At 41.3% G+C, this 25,298-nt stretch overlaps 1 protein-coding gene across 1 annotated transcript in view; it reads left to right on the forward strand.

Moving 5' to 3' along the window:
- The window catches only part of LOC108704010 (EF-hand and coiled-coil domain-containing protein 1-like), a 35,783-nt gene extending 11,265 nt beyond the window's left edge, over positions 1–24,518 (forward strand). Inside the window, exons 4-9 of the mRNA XM_041591071.1 lie at positions 11,191–11,315; positions 14,133–14,268; positions 14,478–14,643; positions 15,630–15,788; positions 16,316–16,385; positions 23,959–24,518. Of these exons, the coding sequence (XP_041447005.1) occupies positions 11,191–11,315; positions 14,133–14,268; positions 14,478–14,643; positions 15,630–15,788; positions 16,316–16,385; positions 23,959–24,080 (778 nt within the window). The 3' untranslated portion in view covers positions 24,081–24,518. The remainder of the gene's footprint in view (positions 1–11,190; positions 11,316–14,132; positions 14,269–14,477; positions 14,644–15,629; positions 15,789–16,315; positions 16,386–23,958) is intronic.
- The last annotated feature ends 780 nt before the right edge of the window (positions 24,519–25,298 follow it).

The following is a 25,298-nucleotide window of genomic DNA, read 5'->3' on the forward strand; positions in this document are numbered from 1 at the left end:
AACAGACACAATGACTGTGAGAATGAGGAATGAATGGATATTGGGAAGTTGTATCAGGAGTCAGAAGCAGCAGTGCAGAGAAAGGGACAGACACAATGACAGTTACACAGAACTATAAACCCAGTGAGAATGAGGAATGAATGGATATTGGGAAGTTGTATCAGGAGTCAGAGGCAGCAGTGCAGAGAAAGGGACAGACACAATGACAGTTACACAGAACTATAAACCCAGTGAGAATGAGGAATGAATGGATATTGGGAAGTTGTATCAGGAGTCAGAAGCAGCAGTGCAGAGAAGAGAAAGGGACAGACACCATGACAGTTACACAGAACTATAAACCCAATGAGAATGAGGAATGAATGGATATTGGGAAGTTGTATCAGGAGTCAGAAGCAGCAGTGCAGAGAAGAGAAAGGGACAGACACCATGACAGTTACACAGAACTATAAACCCAGTGAGAATGAGGAATGAATGGATATTGGGAAGTTGTATCAGGAGTCAGAAGCAGCAGTGCAGAGAAAGGGACAGACAGACACAATGACAGTTACACAGAACTATAAACCCAGTGAGAATGAGGAATGAATGGATATTGGGAAGTTGTATCAGGAGTCAGAGGCAGCAGTGCAGAGAAGAGAAAGGGACAGACACCATGACAGTTACACAGAACTATAAACCCAATGAGAATGAGGAATGAATGGATATTGGGAAGTTGTATCAGGAGTCAGAAGCAGCAGTGCAGAGAAAGGGACAGACACAATGACAGTTACACAGAACTATAAACCCAGTGAGAATGAGGAATGAATGGATATTGGGAAGTTGTATCAGGAGTCAGAAGCAGCAGTGCAGAGAAGAGAAAGGGACAGACACAATGACAGTTACACAGAAACTATAAACCCAGTGAGAATGAGGAATGAATGGATATTGGGAAGTTGTATCAGGAGTCAGAAGCAGCAGTGCAGAGAAAGGGACAGACCACAATGACAGTTACACAGAACTATAAACCCAGTGAGAATGAGGAATGAATGGATATTGGAAGTTGTATCAGGAGTCAGAAGCAGCAGTGCAGAGAAGAGAAAGGGACAGACACAATGACAGTTACACAGAACTATAAACCCAGTGAGAATGAGGAATGAATGGATATTGGAAGTTGTATCAGGAGTCAGAAGCAGCAGTGCAGAGAAGAGAAAGGACAGACACCATGACAGTTACACAGAACTATAAACCCAATGAGAATGAGGAATGAATGGATATTGGGAAGTTGTATCAGGAGTCAGAGGCAGCAGTGCAGAGAAGAGAAAGGGACAGACACCAATGACAGTTACACAGAACTATAAACCCAGTGAGAATGAGGAATGAATGGATATTGGGAAGTTGTATCAGGAGTCAGAGGCAGCAGTGCAGAGAAAGGGACAGACACAACGACAGTTACACAGAACTATAAACCCAGTGAGAATGAGGAATGAATGGATATTGGGAAGTTGTATCAGGAGTCAGAAGCAGCAGTGCAGAGAAGAGAAAGGGACTGACACAATGACAGTTACACAGAACTATAAACCCAGTGAGAATGAGGAATGAATGGATATTGGGAAGTTGTATCAGGAGTCAGAAGCAGCAGTGCAGAGAAGAGAAAGGGACAGACACAATGACAGTTACACAGAAACTATAAACCCAGTGAGAATGAGGAATGAATGGATATTGGGAAGTTGTATCAGGAGTCAGAAGCAGCAGTGCAGAGAAAGGGACAGACACAACGACAGTTACACAGAACTATAAACCCAGTGAGAATGAGGAATGAATGGATATTGGGAAGTTGTATCAGGAGTCAGAAGCAGCAGTGCAGAGAAAGGGACAGACACAATGACAGTTACACAGAACTATAAACCCAGTGAGAATGAGGAATGAATGGATATTGGGAAGTTGTATCAGGAGTCAGAGGCAGCAGTGCAGAGAAGAGAAAGGGACAGACACAATGACAGTTACACAGAACTATAAACCCAGTGAGAATGAGGAATGAATGGATATTGGGAAGTTGTATCAGGAGTCAGAAGCAGCAGTGCAGAGAAGAGAAAGGGACAGACACCATGACAGTTACACAGAACTATAAACCCAATGAGAATGAGGAATGAATGGATATTGGGAAGTTGTATCAGGAGTCAGAGGCAGCAGTGCAGAGAAGAGAAAGGGACAGACACAATGACAGTTACACAGAACTATAAACCCAGTGAGAATGAGGAATGAATGGATATTGGGAAGTTGTATCAGGAGTCAGAGGCAGCAGTGCAGAGAAAGGGACAGACACAACGACAGTTACACAGAACTATAAACCCAGTGAGAATGAGGAATGAATGGATATTGGGAAGTTGTATCAGGAGTCAGAAGCAGCAGTGCAGAGAAGAGAAAGGGACTGACACAATGACAGTTACACAGAACTATAAACCCAGTGAGAATGAGGAATGAATGGATATTGGGAAGTTGTATCAGGAGTCAGAAGCAGCAGTGCAGAGAAGAGAAAGGGACAGACACAATGACAGTTACACAGAACTATAAACCCAGTGAGAATGAGGAATGAATGGATATTGGGAAGTTGTATCAGGAGTCAGAAGCAGCAGTGCAGAGAAAGGGACAGACACAACGACAGTTACACAGAACTATAAACCCAGTGAGAATGAGGAATGAATGGATATTGGGAAGTTGTATCAGGAGTCAGAGGCAGCAGTGCAGAGAAGAGAAAGGGACAGACACAATGACAGTTACACAGAACTATAAACCCAGTGAGAATGAGGAATGAATGGATATTGGGAAGTTGTATCAGGAGTCAGAAGCAGCAGTGCAGAGAAGAGAAAGGGACTGACACAATGACAGTTACACAGAACTATAAACCCAGTGAGAATGAGGAATGAATGGATATTGGGAAGTTGTATCAGGAGTCAGAGGCAGCAGTGCAGAGAAGAGAAAGGGACAGACACAATGACAGTTACACAGAACTATAAACCCAGTGAGAATGAGGAATGAATGGATATTGGGAAGTTGTATCAGGAGTCAGAAGCAGCAGTGCAGAGAAAGGGACCGACACAACGACAGTTACACAGAACTATAAATCCAGTGAGAATGAGGAATGAATGGATATTGGGAAGTTGTATCAGGAGTCAGAAGCAGCAGTGCAGAGAAGAGAAAGGGACTGACACAATGACAGTTACACAGAACTATAAACCCAGTGAGAATGAGGAATGAATGGATATTGGGAAGTTGTATCAGGAGTCAGAGGCAGCAGTGCAGAGAAAGGGACAGACACAATGACAGTTACACAGAACTATAAACCCAGTGAGAATGAGGAATGAATGGATATTGGGAAGTTGTATCAGGAGTCAGAAGCAGCAGTGCAGAGAAGAGAAAGGGACAGACACAATGACAGTTACACAGAACTATAAACCCAGTGAGAATGAGGAATGAATGGATATTGGGAAGTTGTATCAGGAGTCAGAAGCAGCAGTGCAGAGAAGAGAATGAGGAATGAATGGATATGAATTATACTGTATAATCTCACATTAGACGGAGTTTCCCTTTAATAAGATGATTGGTGAGAGAATAATTCCTGCTCAAGTGAAAAATAAACAGGTTTCAGGTTGTGGGATGAGTTTCTGGGATTCGGAATTCGGCTCCTCGTGGGAACATTGACCCCCCTGTTGTTGATTTGAGTTTTCTGTTTCTGCTCAGGGATCTGATCCAGTTGGAGATTCCAGTTCATTTAAAGTTCGGAGCTGTTTTTGTTTTGCTGGGATATTAAATAATCTGTATTAATGTTTGTCCTGGGGCCCCGGGGGTAAACAGCAGTGCAGGTACAGGGAACAAATGTGCCCCCTCTTTATGTTCAGTGGCCGTAAACTTTCCTGTTGCTCATATTCTGCCCCCCACCCCCAATCCGTCTGGTTTATAATAAACAAAGGAAACAGCTGTCTGAGCTCCACTAACTGCTCCCATCTGTGTGAGACCCCCAAGCATAAACTTCAGGTGCCCCAGAAGGGGGTTAGTACCTTGCAAGGGTCAGGGGGCAGTTTAGCAGGTCAAAGAGTAGGATGGACAGACAGAGGGAAGGCTGGAGGGACAGGGAATAATAAAAGGGCCAAAGGTTGAGCAGCTGTATAAGTCTTATCCAAACTATCTCCATCTTGCCCTACTGTCTCCATCTTGTCCTACTGTCTCCATCTTGTCCTACTGTCTCTATCTTGTCCTACTGTCTCCAGCTTGTCCTACTGTCTCCATCTTGCCCTACTGTCTCTATCTTGTCCTACTGTCTCCATCTTGTCCTACTGTCTCCATCTTGTTTTACTTTCTCCATCTTGTTCTACTGTCTCCATCTTGCCCTACTGTCTCCATCTTGTCCTACTGTCTCCATCTTGTCCTACTGTCTCCATCTTGCCCTACTGTCTCCATCTTGTTCTACAGTCTCCATCTTGCCCTACTGTCTCCATCTTGCCCTACTGTCTCCATCTTGCCCTACTGTCTCCATCTTGCCCCACTGTCTCCATCCAGTCCTACTGACTCCATCTTGCTCTACTGTCTCCATCTTGTCCTACTGACTTCATTTTGTCATACTGTCTCCATCCTGTCCTGCTATTACCATCTTGCCCTACTGTCTCTATCTTGCCCTACTGTCTCAATCTTGTTCTTCTGTCTCCATCTTGTCCTACTGTCTTCATCTTGCCCTACTTCTCTATCTTTCCTTACTGTCTCCATCTTGCCCTACTGTCTCCATCTTGTCCTATTGTCTTCATCTTATTCTACAGTCTTCATATTGTCATACTCTCTACTGGCTCCATCTTGTCCTACTGTCTACATCTTGTCCTACTTTCTCCATCTTGTTCTACGATCTTCATCTTGTGCTACAGTGCTACTTCCTACTTCTTTCCCTACTGTCTCCATCTTGTTCTACTGTCTCCATCTTGCGCTACTGTCTTCATGTTGTTCTACTGTCTCCATCTTGTCCTACTGTCTCCATCTTGTGCTACAGTGCAGTCTTGATCTACTGTCTCCATCTTGTTCTACTGTCTCCATCTTGTCCTACTGTCTCCATCTTGTGCTACAGTGCCCGTCTTGATCTACTGTCTCCATCTTGTTCTACTGTCTCTATCTTATCCTACTCTTCATCTTGCCCTACTGTCTCCATCTTGTCCTACTGTCTCCATCTTGTCCTACTGTCTCCATCTTGTCCTACTCTCTCCATCTTGTCCTACTGTCTCCATCTTTCCCTACTGTCTCCATCTTGTCCTATTGTCTCCATCTTTTTCTACTGTCTCCATCTTGTCCTACTGTCTCCATCTTGTCCTACTGTCTACATCTTACCATACGGTCTCCAATTTGCTCTACTCTGTCCATTTTGTCCTACTGTCTCTTTCTTGCGCTACTCTCCATCTTGTCCTACTGTCATTTGGTCCTAAAGCATAAAGTTATTTTTCATCTGTCTACACAGATAAGGTACCAGTTAATGAAGGTTTCCTTCTTAATAGTCCCAATTCTAGTAATACAACTAATGAGGCATGGTTCACTCATGAGGAAAGAGACTAGAACATGTTAAGATAAACAAAGGTCCGGGGGCCGGATGGTATTTATCCCAGGGTACTTAGTGATTGCTAAATTCTTTACTTAATTTTTAGGATTCATTGAGGTCTATCACGGTGCAGAGACTGGCAAAATGTGGTGTCACTATTAAAAAGGGATCTTGTTCTCAGCCTCAAAACTATAGGTCTGTATAGGTGCACGACCTGTAACTGTGAGACAGTGGGAATAGTAAGATTCCACCACAACTGCAGATCTTTCTCTGTGAAAGAAACACCGGACACAAAGGGGGTGAGGGGGTTGAGCTGGTTTCTGTTCTCCAGATGTTCCTTTTCCCCATTCACATTCCCAGCTTGTGCCACTTACTGAGATTAAAGAATTCCTATTATTCTGACACTGGAAGTTCTCTTTGAATTTGTCCTCCAGAGGGAAATAATATGGAACCAACAATATTTTATATTCACATGGAAAATGTTCCCTCCATTTCTACAGAACTTTCATCTTCTCTTCCCTGGAATCAATGGAATATAATTAAGGGCTGGTCCCCACAGATGTTTCCGAGAGTAAGATGGAGACAGTAGGACAAGATGGAGATAGTAGGACAAGATGGAGACAGTAGGACAAAATGGAGACAGTAGGACAAGATGGAGACAGTAGGACAAGATGGAGACAGTAGGACAAGATGGAGACAGTAGGACAAGATGGAGACAGTAGGACAAGATGGAGACAGTAGGACAAGATGGAGATAGTAGGATAAGATGGAGACAGTAGGACAAGATGGAGACAGTAGGACAAGATGGAGACAGTAGGACAAGATGGAGACAGTAGGACAAGATGGAGATAGTAGGAATAATGGAGACAGTAGGACAAGATGGAGACAGTAGGACAAGATAGAGATAGTAGGACAAGATGGAGATAGTAGGATAAGATGGAGACAGTAGGACAAGATGGAGACAGTAGGACAAGATGGAGACAGTAGGACAAGATGGAGATAGTAGGATAAGATGGAGACAGTAGGACAAGATGGAGACAGTAGGACAAGATGGAGACAGTAGGACAAGATGGAGACAGTAGGACAAGATGGAGATAGTAGGACAAGATGGAGACAGTAGGACAAGATGGAGATAGTAGGACAAGATGGAGACAGTAGGACAAGATGGAGACAGTAGGACAAGATGGAGACAGTAGGACAAGATGGAGATAGTAGGACAAGATGGAGACAGTAGGACAAGATGGAGATAGTAGGACAAGATGGAGACAGTAGGACAAGATGGAGATAGTAGGGCAAGATGGAGACAGTAGGACAAGATGGAGACAGTAGGACAAGATGGAGACAGTAGGACAAGAAGGAGACAGTACGACAAGATGGAGACAGTAGGGCAAGATGGAGACAGTAGGGCAAGATGAAGACAGTAGGACAAGATGGAGATAGTAGGACAAGATGGAGACAGTAGGGCAAGATGAAGACATTAGGGCAAGATGGAGACAGTAGGACAAGATGGAGACAGTGAAGAAAGATGTAGGAAGTAGGGTAACAGGGAGACAGCAGGGTAAGATGGAAATAACAGAACAAAATAGAGATGGTAGGGCAAAATTGTGACACTAGGAAAATGTGGGCACAGTAACATAGTTACATAGTAAGTAAAAAAGACACACGTCCATCAAGTTCAACCTTTTAATTATTTTTTTAATCTGCCTATCTACCAGTTGATCCAGAGGAAGGCAAAAAAAACCATCTGAAGCCTCTCCAATTTGCCTCAGAGGGGGTAAAATTCCTTCCTGACTCCAATGGGACCAGTCCCTGGATCAACTTGTACTATGAGCTATCTCCCATATCCCTGTATTCCCTCACTTGCTAAACACCATCCAACCCCTTCTTATACCTATCTAATGTATCAGCCTGTACCCCTGATTCACTTCCCAGCTCTCCCTGTAACACCCCTTTCCCTCCTCTAATCTCATTGGCTCCCTCCTGTCTGCTGGGAGGAGCTACTGGTGAATAAAGCATCCGACCCTTCCTTGTACCTATCTAATGTATCAGCCTGTACCCCTGATTCACTTCCCAGCTCTCCCTGTAACACCCCTTTCCCTCCTCTAATCTCATTGGCTCCCTCCTGTCTGCTGGGAGGAGCTACTGGTGAATAAAGCATCCGACCCTTCCTTGTAGCTATCTAATGTATCAGCCTGTACCCCTGATTCACTTCCCAGCTCTCCCTGTAACACCCCTTTCCCTCCTCTAATCTCATTGGCTCCCTCCTGTCTGCTGGGAGGAGCTACTGGTGAATAAAGCATCCGACCCTTCCTTGTACCTATCTAATGTATCAGCCTGTACCCCTGATTCACTTCCCAGCTCTCCCTGTAACACCCCTTTCCCTCCTCTAATCTCATTGGCTCCCTCCTGTCTGCTGGGAGGAGCTACTGGTGAATAAAGCATCCGACCCTTCCTTGTACCTATCTATGGTATCCATTAAATGGCAGCTATTAGGCAAAAGGTGACAGTAAGTGCCATTGTGGCAGTGGATGGATCACATGCTGAACGGTCTAACTTTTTAAATAGTTAAACTTGAAATAGTGAGGCCCTATCAAGGCTGGTTTGAATCAGGCTCAGGTCAGCTGATATAACTGGGAGCTTTCAGCTGTAGTTTACAGTATAACAATGTTGGGGCCCCACTGGCCCAGCTAAATAATTGGGTTTTGCTATAAAGCTGAATAACAGAAGGGGCTTCCATGGGGTCCCACTGTCTCTCAGGCACCAGGATCAGACAATAGTCACACAAGTCCCATGAGTTTTGCTTATTCAGAGACACAGGGGAGACATAGGAAAGCTGAGCTGGGGCAGAGGAAGCAAGAAGTTCAGAAGCAGCTGCTGAGTGAATTAATGGACCTGGAGCAAATGAAGATTCACATTATCCAGACAATGAAATAGATTTTTCCTAAATCTGTGATTTTGGGGGAATCTGATTTCCCAGTGGGGTCGTTTTTTTGGATATAGTTACAGAGGGTATGGGGCTGTTATTCCCATTTAGTATCCAATCCATGAGATAATCCTGGAACTGCACAGAAAGGAACAACCCCCCCATATATTATATTTCTTTACATAATGAGATTTCCTTTCCCACCCGAGGAACAATCTTCAGTTTCCCAATCCAACAGGAAAAAGCAAAGTATGAATTTCCCAAGCACAGATGGAACGTGGCAGGGAACTATAATGAGCGACTCTGACTAATAATAGCAATAGAATTAGTAATAACGCGACTGTGTGTAGCAATGCAAAGGAATCCTCACTCCTAATCCCCTCATTAGAATTACAGTAACGATGGAAGTGTGAGATAATTATCTGCCTGAGGTTATTTTATATAAATACAGGAAACGGCAGAAAATACAGAGAGAAACTGCACATAACAGACTCCTCACCCCACAAACAGCTTCACCTGATCCTGACAAAACTCTTCTGATTCTGTGGATTCAAACTAGAACCTTTAACTGAATCACTTTTCACTTTGATTTTATGTGATCACAGAACAACCCCTCTAATATCCTTATCATTTACAGTAGGGGGTACATTATCCCTTATAATACACGAGTGATACTCAGAGTTCCCTGTATAACTCAGCCTGCAGCCTTGTGCCTTTATATGGTCACAACCCATCAGTGACTTCTAATATCCTTATCATTTACAGTAGGGGGTACATTATCCCTTATAATACATGAGTGATACTCAGAGTTCCCTGTATAACTCAGCCTGCAGCCTTGTGCCTTTATATGGTCACAGAACAACCCCTCAGTGACTTCTAATATCCTTATCATTTACAGTAGGGGGTACATTATCCCTTATAATACATGAGTGATACTCAGAGTTCCCTGTATAACTCAGCCTGCAGCCTTGTGCCTTTATATGGTCACAGAACAACCCCTCAGTGACTTCTAATATCCTTATCATTTACAGTAGGGGGTACATTATCCCTTATAATACATGAGTGATACTCAGAGTTCCCTGTATAACTCAGCCTGCAGCCTTGTGCCTTTATATGGTCACAGAACAACCCCTCAGTGACTTCTAATATCCTTATCATTTACAGTAGGGGGTACATTATCCCTTATAATACATGAGTGATATTCAGAGTTCCCTGTATAACTCAGCCTGCAGCCTTGTGCCTTTATATGGTCACAGACCCCTCGGTGACTTCTAATATCCTTATCATTTACAGTAGGGGGTACATTATCCCTTATAATACATGAGTGATACTCAGAGTTCCCTGTATAACTCAGCCTGCAGCCTTGTGTCTTTATATGGTCACAGAACAACCCCTCAGTGACTTCTAATATCCTTATCATTTACAGTAGGGGGTACATTATCCCTTATAATACATGAGTGATACTCAGAGTTCCCCTGTTGTAATATAAGGTTATTGGCGTCACTCCCTATGATTCCTGTTGAATGGCCGTCGATACATTTCATTTGGGAGAGAATTGAATGTAGAAGAGATGTAATAATTAGAATTAGAGCTGTAACTAATCATTGGGCAGTAGATCTAATAATAAAACCATATGAAGTGTCATTTATATTAATAGAAACAGAAAACAAACCATCCGCTAGTGCTGGGGGGCAGATACTGAATGTCACATGATATAATATATAGAATATCTCTCTTATCATCTGATTCTGGGGGCCAGTGTTGAACCCTAAAACCAGCCAGTACCGTGGGGAGGATGAAACTTTTTCTTTCATTATCTGCCCCCGTTATTTTACCCCCCAGTGTGTGATTATTCAGACCCAGAGATTATTTAACCCCACGGGCAGAGAAAAGTCTATAACACGGGGCTTTGTTTTCCTGAGCAGCACAAAGGGCTGATGGAAATGACTGGGGTCGGCTTCAGCATCGCCATGGAAACAGGGGGGTCTCCCAGACTGAGGTCCCCCCTGTGATCTCTGCCCCGGCCTCATATTTATTTTGGGGTGATTTTCTGAACAATGTAAGTCAGAGGAAACACAGGAGATGTAAATGTCGCTAATATGTCACTGTCCCTAGTGATTGCCCCAGATACAGGGGGTGAGGGGGTCCCTCCAGCCCACCCACAAATGCTTTTGATTTTGGGGTGTTGCCAGGTCTGCTTCTGATTCAGGCCACTCCTGGCAGTGCTTTGGCAGTGAATGAGTTAACTACGTCTCCTGGTTCTGCAGTTGGTCGGACTCGGCAGTGAGAGTTGAGGTCGGGGAGGAAACACTAGTGGCTCATAATTAAAGAAACAGGCGCAGAACTAACGAACTGAATTCAATATTTGCTCTCCAACCCCCCCCCCATGTCCCCCAGGGGGATATTGCCCCAGTGCAGTTTGTGTTGTCTCTATTAACTCTTCATGCCCCAGGCTCTCACTATTTTGGGCCTTTTATCCTCCCCTCCCAGAACACCCCACTCTCTGCACCCAAACATGTAATATCCATCATGTGATGTCCCTGTACCCCCTGCACTTCTAATCCAATTGTCAGCTCTTGGCATTAATATATCATTCTGGATCCTGTTTCTGGTCAGCCCTTTTCCTATTAATATTCATTCAATTGAGAAGAGTTTAGAGAACTTTTTCAAGGTTGTTTTTGACATTTCCCATTTCTAATGTCAGTGGTTCCCCCCCCCCCAGGGCAGAGGTGAGAGACCTTCGGCTGAGTGGCCACCAACACAGGAGACGATCTGGGAGGCTTCATTGCTTTGTCCCCCCACAGGGCCGCACGTCCCCAGCCGGAGATCTGGATAGTGTATTTATAGGTATGTATTATAGGTATGTATTATAGGTATGTACTAAACAGTAGGTATGTATTATAGGTATGTACTATAGGTATGTATTATAGGTATGTACTATACAGTAGGTATGTATTATAGGTAAGTACTATAGGTATGTATTATAGGTATGTACTATAGGTATGTATTATAGGTATGTACTATAGGTATGTACTATAGGTATGTATTATAGGTATGTACTATAGGTATGTATTATAGGTATTGTTATAGGTATGTATTATACAGTAGGTATGTATTATAGGTATGTATTATAGGTATGTACTATAGGTATGTATTATAGGTATGTACTATAGGTATGTATTATAGGTATGTACTATACAGTAGGTATGTATTATAGGTATGTACTATAGGTATGTATTATAGGTATGTACTATAGGTATGTACTATAGGTATGTATTATAGGTATGTACTATAGGTATGTATTATAGGTATTGTTATAGGTATGTATTATACAGTAGGTATGTATTATAGGTATGTATTATAGGTATGTACTATAGGTATGTATTATAGGTATGTACTATAGGTATGTATTATAGGTATGTACTATACAGTAGGTATGTATTATAGGTATGTATTATAGGTATGTACTATACAGTAGGTATGTATTATAGGTATGTACTATACAGTAGGTATGTATTATAGGTATGTACTACAGGTATGTATTATAGGTATGTATTATAGGTATGTATTATAGGTATGTACTATAGGTATGTACTATAGGTATGTATTATAGGTATGTATTATACAGTAGGTATGTATTATAGGTATGTACTATAGGTATGTATTATAGGTATTGTTATAGGTATGTACTATACAGTAGGTATGTATTATAGGTATGTATTAAAGGTATGTATTATAGGTATGTATTATAGGTATGTACTATACAGTAGGTATGTATTATAGGTATGTACTATAGGTATGTATTATAGGTATGTATTATAGGTATGTATTATAGGTATGTATTATAGGTATTGTTATAGGTATGTATTATACAGTAGGTATGTATTATAGGTATGTATTATAGGTATGTATTATAGGTATGTACTATAGGTATGTATTATAGGTATGTACTATAGGTATGTATTATAGGTATTGTTATAGGTATGTATTATACAGTAGGTATGTATTATAGGTATGTATTATACAGTAGGTATGTATAATAGGTATGTACTATACAGTAGGTATGTATTATAGGTATGTATTATAGGTATGTACTATACAGTAGGTATGTATAATAGGTATGTACTATACTGTAGGTATGTATTATAGGTATGTATTATAGGTATGTACTATACAGTAGGTATGTATAATAGGTATGTACTATACAGTAGGTATGTATTATAGGTATGTACTATAGGTATGTACTATACAGTAGGTATGTATTATAGGTATGTACTATACAGTAGGTATGTATTATAGGTATGTACTATAGGTATGTATTATAGGTATGTACTATAGGTATGTACTATACAGTAGATATGTATTATAGGTATGTACTATAGGTATGTATTATAGGTATGTATTATAGGTAGGTACTATACAGTAGGTATGTATTATAGGTATGTACTATAGGTATGTATTATAGGTATGTACTATAAGTATGTATTATAGGTATGTATTATAGGTATGTATTATAGGTATTGTTATAGGTATGTATTATACAGTAGGTATGTATTATAGGTATGTATTATAGGTATGTATTATAGGTATGTACTATAGGTATGTATTATAGGTATGTACTATAGATATGTATTATAGGTATTGTTATAGGTATGTATTATACAGTAGGTATGTATTATAGGTATGTTTTATACAGTAGGTATGTATAATAGGTATGTACTATACAGTAGGTATGTATAATAGGTATGTACTATACAGTAGGTATGTATTATAGGTATGTACTATACAGTAGGTATGTATTATAGGTATGTATTATAGGTATGTACTATACAGTAGGTATGTATTATCGGTATGTACTATAGGTATGTATTATAGGTATGTATTATACAGTAGGTATGTATTATCGGTATGTATTATACAGTAGTATAGGTATGTACTATACAGTAGTATTATAGGTATGTATTATACAGTAGGTATGTATTATAGGTATGTACTATACAGTAGGTATGTATTATAGGTATGTATTATAGGTATGTATTATACAGTAGGTATGTATTATAGGTATGTATTATAGGTATGTACTATACAGTAGGTATGTATTATCGGTATGTACTATAGGTATGTACTATAGGTATGTACTATAGGTATGTATTATAGGTATGTATTATACAGTAGGTATGTATTATCGGTATGTATTATACAGTAGTATAGGTATGTACTATACAGTAGTATTATAGGTATGTATTATACAGTAGGTATGTATTATAGGTATGTACTATACAGTAGGTATGTATTATAGGTATGTATTATAGGTATGTATTATACAGTAGGTATGTATTATAGGTATGTATTATACAGTAGTATAGGTATGTACTATACAGTAGTATTATAGGTATGTATTATACAGTAGGTATGTATTATAGGTATGTACTATACAGTAGGTATGTATTATAGGTATGTATTATAGGTATGTATTATACAGTAGGTATGTATTATAGGTATGTATTATCGGTATGTACTATACAGTAGGTATGTATTATAGGTATGTACTATACAGTAGGTATGTATTATCGGTATGTATAAAGTACAGGGTGGGAGCTGCAGTTGTGCAGTAGAGAGACACTTACCTGCCCGGGAGACTTATCGCAAGTGCTGGTGTTACAGGGGAGGACCAGGTGTTCAGATCAGTAGAAGGACAAGCGGCTTCGGATGAGGAAGAGGAAGATTGGGCAGCGGAGCAGCAACACCCAGCGGGGGTCACGGAGAGGATTTTGGCCAGAGACGCTTGCTGTGTGAGAAGGTAAGTACCTGGGCTTGTCCCTCGGGGCTCGGGATATTACCATTTGACTTTATAAAGTGTCACATTCTGAGAAGTTCCAAAAGCCCAATTAGAGTTTCCTAACTCTGCCCAGTGCCCATTGGAGACATAGGAAACCCCCTCATTATGTGGCCCAATAGCAAAAGAATGATGGAAGAAAACCCAGAAAATGACAGTTTTCTCTCTCCCAGGTGCGACGAGCAGATACTGAAGGCGCTGGGTCGGTGCGCTGGTGGGTCGGACAGTATTGATTACAGGAATATTACGGTTCTGCTCATGGAGAGGATTGACCAGCTGAGCGACCAACTGCAGGAAAAACATCAGGAGATGAGGAGGCTGGAGACCGACCTGCACAAGGTAAGTGGCTCTCAATGTTCTGCCATTTCTGCTTCTCCTTTAGGACTTGATAGAGGGGAACTATGGGCTGTGAAAACCTCACCTCTTTTAATTTCAATTCAGTCTCAGACTCCCTGCTCCTCCCCCTGTAAACTGCCATCACACTATTCTAGTCCCACCTACTTCTTAAGTCAGACTCCCTGCTCCTCCCCCTGTAAACTGCCATCACACTATTCTAGTCCCACCTACTTCTTAAGTCACAGACTCCCTGCTCCTCCCCCTGTAAACTGCCATCACACTATTCTAGTCCCACCTACTTCTTAAGTCACAGACTCCCTGCTCCTCCCCTATAAACCGCCATCACACTATTCTAGTCCCACCTACTTCTTAAGTCACAGACTCCCTGCTCCTCCCCTATAAACCGCCATCACACTATTCTAGTCCCACCTACTTCTTAAGTCACAGACTCCCTGCTCCTCCCCTATAAACCGCCATCACACTATTCTAGTCCCACCTACTTCTTAAGTCACAGACTCCCTGCTCCTCCCCTATAAACTGCCATCACACTATTCTAGTCCCACCTACTTCTTAAGTCACAGACTCCCTGCTCCTCCCCTATAAACTGCCATCACACTATTCTAGTCCCACCTACTTCTTAAGTCACAGACTCCCTGCTCCTCCCCTATAAACTGCCATCACACTATTCTAGTCCCACCTACTTCTTAAGTCACAGACTCCCTGCTCCTCCCCTATAAACTGCCATCACACTATTCTAGTCCCACCTACTTCTTAAGTCAGACTCCCTGCTCCTCCCCTGTAAGCTTCCATCAGAGCATTGTGGCCCAGCCCACTGCTTGAGTCACCGACTCCTCCCCCATCAGGAGGCAGTGGCTGTAGGGGGTTGATTGTGTGGAAGACGTCAGTCTGAGCAGAAATACGGTTCTACATTCATGGGTTGAGCCAAGAGAAGGTTCCAGGGTCCATTTGTGGCTATTGTTTCTGTGCAGCTGAAGGAGCCGTTGGTTGAGGAGCTGGAGAAGAAGATGGAGGAGACTGAGTTCTTGAGGTCAGAGCTTCAGATGTTGGAGACAGAGAGAGTCCGTTTGTCTCTTGTGGAGGAGAAACTTCTGGATGTTCTGGAGCTGCTGGAGAAGGTCAGGAACCGGGTGAGTCCATCAACTGCTCCTTCTGTCTCTTCTGCTGCCACAGGTGATGGAACCTGGGAGGGGTCCCCAAAATTGTTAACTCCCCCCCATTCCATGGCTTACAGTATTAGTAATGGCTCCCCCTGAGTATTAATATTAGTATTAGTATGAGTATTAGTATTTTGTTATTCCAACAACTGCAACAAAAATGGTCTCTCCCAACACAAGGTCGTGTTTTAGTCTCCCCATTTGGAATAGGGGTCAGAATTGAATCCAAAAGTAAAAAGACCCCACCATGAATCATGTAAACCCCTCCCACTCCCCACAAAGCTCCACCCCTTCATAACCTGAAAGTGAGTCTGTTTGGGCCCCCTCTGTACCCCCTTGTGGCAGCCCTGGGGATGTAACTAATATTGTGACCAATATCCATCACCGACTGCCACCCAGGGCCCCTTGAGCTGACAGTTGTAGAAGAATAAAACTGGGGTCAATTCCCTTTGCCAATAGGAACTCAGAATTCCTCACAGACTTTCCTTCTTTCTCTGCAGAAAATATCAAAGCGAGACCTGGGAAAGTTACTCCTCAGTGCCCTGGAGTCGTGCAGAGAACCACAGCCGGGTAAGGGCCACACTCTCCTACAATTGTACCAACAGGGGCCCCGAAATTATCATTGTCACCCTGTCACTTTTATATGGACTTGTGTCCCAATGAGACGGCACTTCAGAAGCTGAATGAGTAGCACCAAGTAAGAGCTCGATACGGAGAGATTTCAGCCAATAACATCCCAAGCCTATAGTTTTATATAGCGGCACATAACTCACTCACTCCTCCCATAAACCCCTTCCTATGCTGATGGTGAGATCTCCTTTCCTCCCCACCAATGAATCACTCATTCCCCCCTCTCTTGGTAGGGAATCCCATAACCTGACTGTCCTTACAGTAAAGAACCCCTTCCTATGCTGATGGTGAAATCTTCTTTTCTTCTCCCACCAATGAATCACTCATTCCCCTCTCTTGGTAGGGAATCCCATAATCTGACTGTCCTTACAGTAAAGAACCCCTTCCTATGCTGATGGTGAAATCTTCTTTTCTTCTCCCACCAATGAATCACTCATTCCCCTCTCTTGGTAGGGAATCCCATAATCTGACTGTCCTTACAGTAAAGAACCCCTTCCTATGCTGATGGTGAAATCTTCTGTACTTCTCCCACCAATGAATCACTCATTCCCCTCTCTTGGTAGGGAATCCCATAATCTGACTGTCCTTACAGTAAAGAACCCCTTCCTATGCTGATGGTGAGATCTCCTTTCCTCCCCACCAATGAATCACTCATTCCCCTCTCTTGGTAGGGAATCCCATAACCTGACTGTCCTTACAGTAAAGAACCCCTTCCTATGATGATGGTGAGATCTCCTTTCCTCCCCACCAATGAATCACTCATTCCCCTCTCTTGGTAGGGAATCCCATAACCTGACTGTCCTTACAGTAAAGAACCCCTTCCTATGCTGATGGTGAAATCTTCTTTTCTTCTCCCACCAATGAATCACTCATTCCCCTCTCTTGGTAGGGAATCCCATAATCTGACTGTCCTTACAGTAAAGAACCCCTTCCTATGCTGATGGTGAGATCTCCTTTCCTCTCCACCAATGAATCACTCATTCCCCCTCTCTTGGTAGGGAATCCCATAACCTGACTGTCCTTACAGTAAAGAACCCCTTCCTATGCTGATGGTGAGATCTCCTTTCCTCCCCACCAATGAATCACTCATTCCCCTCTCTTGGTAGGGAATCCCATAACCTGACTGTCCTTACAGTAAAGAACCCCTTCCTATGCTGATGGTGAAATCTTCTTTTCTTCTCCCACCAATGAATCACTCATTCCCCTCTCTTGGTAGGGAATCCCATAATCTGACTGTCCTTACAGTAAAGAACCCCTTCCTATGCTGATGGTGAAATCTTCTTTTCTTCTCCCACCAATGAATCACTCATTCCCCTCTCTTGGTAGGGAATCCCATAATCTGACTGTCCTTACAGTAAAGAACCCCTTCCTATGCTGATGGTGAGATCTCCTTTCCTCTCCACCAATGAATCACTCATTCCCCCTCTCTTGGTAGGGAATCCCATAACCTGACTGTCCTTACAGTAAAGAACCCCTTCCTATGCTGATGGTGAGATCTCCTTTCCTCCCCACCAATGAATCACTCATTCCCCTCTCTTGGTAGGGAATCCCATAACCTGACTGTCCTTACAGTAAAGAACCCCTTCCTATGCTGATGGTGAAATCTTCTTTTCTTCTCCCACCAATGAATCACTCATTCCCCTCTCTTGGTAGGGAATCCCATAATCTGACTGTCCTTACAGTAAAGAACCCCTTCCTATGCTGATGGTGAGATCTCCTTTCCTCTCCACCAATGAATCACTCATTCCCCCTCTCTTGGTAGGGAATCCCATAACCTGACTGTCCTTACAGTAAAGAACCCCTTCCTATGCTGATGGTGAGATCTCCTTTCCTCCCCACCAATGAATCACTCATTCCCCTCTCTTGGTAGGGAATCCCATAACCTGACTGTCCTTACAGTAAAGAACCCCTTCCTATGCTGATGGTGAGATCTCCTTTCCTCCCCACCAATGAATCACTCATTCCAGCCTCTCTTGGTAGGGAATCCCATAACCTGACTGTCCTTACAGTAAAGAACCCCTTCCTATGCTGATGGTGAGATCTCCTTTCCTCCCCACCAATGAATCACTCATTCCCCCTCTCTTGGTAGGGAATCCCATAACCTGACTGTCCTTACAGTAAAGAACCCCTTCCTATGCTGATGGTGAGATCTCCTTTCCTCCCCACCAATGAATCACTCATTCCCCTCTCTTGGTAGGGAATCCCATAACCTGACTGTCCTTACAGTAAAGAACCCCTTCCTATGCTGATGGTGAAATCTTCTTTTCTTCTCCCACCAATGAATCACTCATTCCCCTCTCTTGGTAGGGAATCCCATAACCTGACTGTCCTTACAGTAAAGAACCCCTTCCTATGCTGATGGTGAGATCTCCTTTCCTCCCCACCAATGAATCACTCATTCCCCCTCTCTTGGTAGGGAATCCCATAACCTGATTGTCCTTACAGTAAAGAACCCCTTCCTATGCTGATGGTGAGATCTCCTTTCCTCCCCACCAATGAATCACTCATTCCCCTCTCTTGGTAGGGAATCCCATAATCTGACTGTCCTTACAGTAAAGAACCCCTTCCTATGCTGATGGTGAGATCTCCTTTCCTCTCCACCAATGAATCACTCATTCCCCCTCTCTTGGTAGGGAATCCCATAACCTGACTGTCCTTACAGTAAAGAACCCCTTCCTATGCTGATGGTGAGATCTCCTTTCCTCCCCACCAATGAATCACTCATTCCCCTCTCTTGGTAGGGAATCCCATAACCTGACTGTCCTTACAGTAAAGAACCCCTTCCTATGCTGATGGTGAGATCTCCTTTCCTCCCCACCAATGAATCACTCATTCCCCTCTCTTGGTAGGGAATCCCATAACCTGACTGTCCTTACAGTAAAGAACCCCTTCCTATGCTGATGGTGAGATCTCCTTTCCTCCCCACCAATGAATCACTCATTCCAGCCTCTCTTGGTAGGGAATCCCATAACCTGACTGTCCTTACAGTAAAGAACCCCTTCCTATGCTGATGGTGAGATCTCCTTTCCTCCCCACCAATGAATCACTCATTCCCCCTCTCTTGGTAGGGAATCCCATAACCTGACTGTCCTTACAGTAAAGAACCCCTTCCTATGCTGATGGTGAAATCTTCTTTTCTTCTCCCACCAATGAATCACTCATTCCCCTCTCTTGGTAGGGAATCCCATAACCTGACTGTCCTTACAGTAAAGAACCCCTTCCTATGCTGATGGTGAGATCTCCTTTCCTCCCCACCAATGAATCACTCATTCCCCCTCTCTTGGTAGGGAATCCCATAACCTGATTGTCCTTACAGTAAAGAACCCCTTCCTATGCTGATGGTGAGATCTCCTTTCCTCCCCACCAATGAATCACTCATTCCCCTCTCTTGGTAGGGAATCCCATAACCTGACTGTCCTTACAGTAAAGAACCCCTTCCTATGCTGATGGTGAAATCTTCTTTTCTTCTCCCACCAATGAATCACTCATTCCCCTCTCTTGGTAGGGAATCCCATAATCTGACTGTCCTTACAGTAAAGAACCCCTTCCTATGCTGATGGTGAGATCTCCTTTCCTCCCCACCAATGAATCACTCATTCCCCTCTCTTGGTAGGGAATCCCATAACCTGACTGTCCTTACAGTAAAGAACCCCTTCCTATGCTGATGGTGAGATCTCCTTTCCTCCCCACCAATGAATCACTCATTCCCCCTCTCTTGGTAGGGAATCCCATAATCTGACTGTCCTTACAGTAAAGAACCCCTTCCTATGCTGATGGTGAGATCTCCTTTCCTCCCCACCAATGAATCACTCATTCCCCTCTCTTGGTAGGGAATCCCATAATCTGACTGTCCTTACAGTAAAGAACCCCTTCCTATGCTGATGGTGAGATCTCCTTTCCTCCCCACCAATGAATCACTCATTCCCCTCTCTTGGTAGGGAATCCCATAACCTGACTGTCCTTACAGTAAAGAACCCCTTCCTATGCTGATGGTGAGATCTCCTTTCCTCCCCACCAATGAATCACTCATTCCCCCTCTCTTGGTAGGGAATCCCAAAACCTGACTGTCCTTACAGTAAAGAACCCCTTCCTATGCTGATGGTGAGATCTCCTTTCCTCCCCACCAATGAATCACTCATTCCCCTCTCTTGGTAGGGAATCCCATAATCTGACTGTCCTTACAGTAAAGAACCCCTTCCTATGCTGATGGTGAGATCTCCTTTCCTCCCCACCAATGAATCACTCATTCCCCTCTCTTGGTAGGGAATCCCATAATCTGACTGTCCTTACAGTAAAGAACCCCTTCCTATGCTGATGGTGAGATCTCCTTTCCTCCCCACCAATGAATCACTCATTCCCCTCTCTTGGTAGGGAATCCCATAACCTGACTGTCCTTACAGTAAAGAACCCCTTCCTATGCTGATGGTGAGATCTCCTTTCCTCCCCACCAATGAATCACTCATTCCCTCTCTCTTGGTAGGGAATCCCATAACCTCTCTTTCAGCATACAAAGGGTTACTGGTATAGGGCCAGTGGATTTCTCATGTTTGTGTTGTTGCCGATGGGAAACATTTGGTCTGTGAGAAAATCTCCTCATTATAAAGCAGAGACTCCCTGTTGTTTATTGGATTCTACAGAACCAGCAATGCAGGAAATCAATGTCCTTCTCGTCTCACGTCAGACTCTCAGGGACACAGAGAGAAACGTTCCAGAAATAAATCCCAGAATTCCATGTGGCCCTGGCACTGCCCGGTATAAACCGGAGAATCAGCGGGAAATGAAAGTTCTCCTGTTGACGAGCTTTGTGCCAATTAAACTCATTGCGAATAACCAGAAATTGTTTCTATGGAGCCAATACCCTCCCTGTTCCCTTAGTCTTTACCTACATTTCATTACACAGGGGTAACACAGGGTGCAGCCAGTATATGGGAATGTACAGGGGATTGTGGGAATCTCACTGGGACACATTGCAGCCTGGCTTGTTACTGTCTATATATTATATGTGTATATATATTATGTGTTTATATTATGTATATATATTATGTGTATATATTATGTGTATATATTATATGTGTATATTATGTCTATATATTATGTCTATATATTATATGTATATATTATGTCTATATATTATGTGTATATATTATATGTGTATATTATGTCTATATATTATGTGTATATATTATATGTGTATATTATGTCTATATATTATGTGTATATATTATGTCTATATATTATGTCTATATATTATATGTATATATTATGTCTATATATTATGTGTATATATTATATGTATATATTATATGTATATATTATGTCTATATATTATGTGTATATATAATGTCTATATATTATGTCTATATATTATGTCTATATATTATATGTACATATTATGTCTATATATTATGTCTATATATTATGTCTATATATTATGTGTATATATGATATGTGTATATTATGTCTATATATTATATGTATATATTATGTCTATATATTATGTCTATATATTATATGTGTATATTATGTCTATATATTATGTCTATATATTTATTATATGTATATATTATATGTGTATATTATGTCTATATATTATTTGTATATATTATGTCTATATATTATGTCTATATATTATGTCTATATATTATATGTATATATTATGTCTATATATTATGTCTATATATTATGTCTATATATTATATGTGTATATTATGTCTATATATTATGTCTATATATTATATGTATATATTATGTCTATATATTATGTCTATATATTATGTCTATATATTATGTCTATATATTATATGTGTATATTATGTCTATATATTATGTCTATATATTATATGTATATATTATGTCTATATATTATGTCTATATATTATATGTGTATATTATGTCTATATATTATGTCTATATATTATATGTATATATTATGTCTATATATTATGTCTATATATTATGTCTATATATTATGTCTATATATTATATGTGTATATTATGTCTATATATTATGTCTATATATTATATGTATATATTATGTCTATATATTATGTCTATATATTATATGTGTATATTATGTCTATATATTATGTCTATATATTATGTCTATATATTATATGTATATATTATGTCTATATATTATGTCTATATATTATATGTATATACTATGTCTATATATTATGTGTATATATTATGGGGCCGATTCACTAAATTTGAGTGAAGGATTCGAAGTAAAAAAACTTCGAATTTCGAAGTATTTTTTGGGCTACTTCGACCATCGAATGGGCTACTTCGACCTTCGACTACGACTTCAAATCGAAGGATTCTAACTAAAAATCGTTCGACTATTCGACCATTCCATAGTCGAAGTACTGTCTCTTTAAGAAAAAACTTCGACCCCCTAGTTCGGCAGATAAAAGCTACCGAAGTCAATGTTAGCCTATGGGGAAGGTCCACATAGTCTTGCCTAAGTTTTTTTGATCGAAGGATATTCCTTCGATCGTTGGATTTAAATCCTTCGAATCGTTCGATTCAAAGCATTTAATCGTTCGATCGAAGGAATAATCCTTTGATCGTACGATCGCAGTATTTGCGCTAAATCCTTCGACTTCGATATTCGAAGTCGAAGGATTTCAATTCCTAGTCGAATATCGAGGGTTAATCAACCCTCGATATTCGACCCTTAATGAATCAGCCCCTAAATGTGTATATTATGTCTATATATTATGTCTATATATTATATGTATATATTATGTCTATATATTATGTCTATATATTATGTGTATATAATTTTTGCAGCTTCCTTTGGTTGGACCGATTATTAGTTGCAGTACCATGTCTCACCACAAATGTTTCCTATACGCTGCAATGGAACAGCGCCACCCTCTGATCTGTGCTGAAGGGAACATTAGGGGAAATAGAATCTTATTCTATTTACTTATGGTCTTGTCCAGATATTACAATGTATTGGTATAAAGTTGAGCCAGAGAAAAAAACAAAATGGATATAGTTATTACCCCATCATTTGCTTTATTGGACCACGAAGACTCTCTACAATGGGAAAATAAAGATTCAGACTTTAACCTTACAATAAAATCTTATATTTCTATTTTTTTAATTAATGGCTGCAACTCGTAAGTCAATATATCTATACTGGATCAAGTAAAATGTTCCTTTTATATAAAGTTACTTATATAACCTTTGTTTACAAGAGACAACACGTTGCACAACAGGGAGCGTTTTAATTGTATATGGTCCATTTCTCTTGGAATTCTAGAAGCCAATAAGAGAAAGTTTAGATTCTGAGGCTGCTCTTCCTCTGTAATATAAGAGTCAGCTCATTCACATTGACAGTTTAGTTCTTCGAGACTTTATCCCTTAATTAGTTGTCGAGCAGAGAAATTTTTAAATTTTATCTTTATTTTATATTATTTAAATTAAAACGAACCTACTGGAAAATATCCAGCTGGTTTATGGTTAAAAGAAATAATAAGAAATTGTTCTCTTTGTGTTTCAGGGAAGGATCAGGCAATGGAAGTGCTGAACTCTCTGCACCATGAACTGTCCCAGTGTGAGTTGTATCATAAAGAAGCAGCAGAGCAGCAGCCAATGGGGAGCTCACTGGTTATTTCTTGTTGAGCAGCGACACCTACAGGCCATGCTGAGTATCACCCCTGCTCTGCCGCATAAACATGAAAACTCTCCAGCCTCTGTCGGCTCCATTGGGTTTGTTATTAAGGAGAGTCCGGCCCTTGCCCATCTGCCAGGGAGACCCCGTACTCTGTCTCTGCTTCATGCTGCATGGAATTCTGGGAAAAATCCCACCAGTCATTTATACTGCTGCCAGTCCTACAGGTGATTGGATGGAAATGTGCAGTTATTGCCCCTGGGGGTGATGCTCATACCCCTGTTCTGTATAAAATCTCAAGGGCACAGACTCCTGAACCTTCACCCTCATTAAGGGATTTATTCTGCCGCTCGTTACTAGGGTTGCCACCTGGCCAGTAAAAATGATGGTGGATCCCAATGTTATTAATAGGGAATAAAGATAAATATATAGGAAGGTCAGTGATCCCAATGTTATTAATAGGGAATAAAGATAAATATATAGGAAGGTCAGTGATCCCAATGTTATTAATAGGGAATAAAGATAAATATATAGGAAGGTCAGTGATCCCAATGTTATTAATAGGGAATAAAGATAAATATATAGGAAGGTCAGTGATCCCAATGTTATTAATAGGGAATAAAGATAAATATATAGGAAGGTCAGTGATCCCAATGTTATTAATAGGGAATAAAGATAAATATATAGGAAGGCCGGTATTTTTTTCCAGAAAAGGTGGCAACCTTACTCGTTACTGTTATATTATTTAACTGCAGCCTGGTTGCTAGGCTTGCTGACCATAACAACCATATACTTGTTTGTACGGCAGAAAGAGGGTGGATGGGAGGGAGTCTGGGAAGAAAAATAATAAGAAAAGTAAAAAGATAAAAACTCTTCTGCTGCAATCTCTGCCCATGACAACCCAGCACAATTTTCACCTTCACTTTGAAGAGAGGCACAAGGGCAAATGATATTTATATTTACATTTATATTCCCCCAATGTTCCTGTAGCAGAACCAGCCCCACTCTGAGACCAACAGTTTTTATTGTAGTCGGGGGATATGAAGTCAGACAAGTACAGGACTTGGGCTGAGAAATGAACAAAATGGGAAAATCTTAGTCCTGCCTTCATGGGAAACACACCCCAATAGTACATAGGGACAGACCAATAGTACATAGGGACAGACCAATAGTACATAGGGACAGACCAATAGTACATACTGGCAAATTCCTCTGTAGAGTGATGTACA

The sequence above is a fragment of the Xenopus laevis genome, chromosome 4L (assembly GCF_017654675.1).
Source record: "Xenopus laevis strain J_2021 chromosome 4L, Xenopus_laevis_v10.1, whole genome shotgun sequence".
Taxonomy (NCBI): Eukaryota; Metazoa; Chordata; class Amphibia; order Anura; family Pipidae; genus Xenopus; species Xenopus laevis.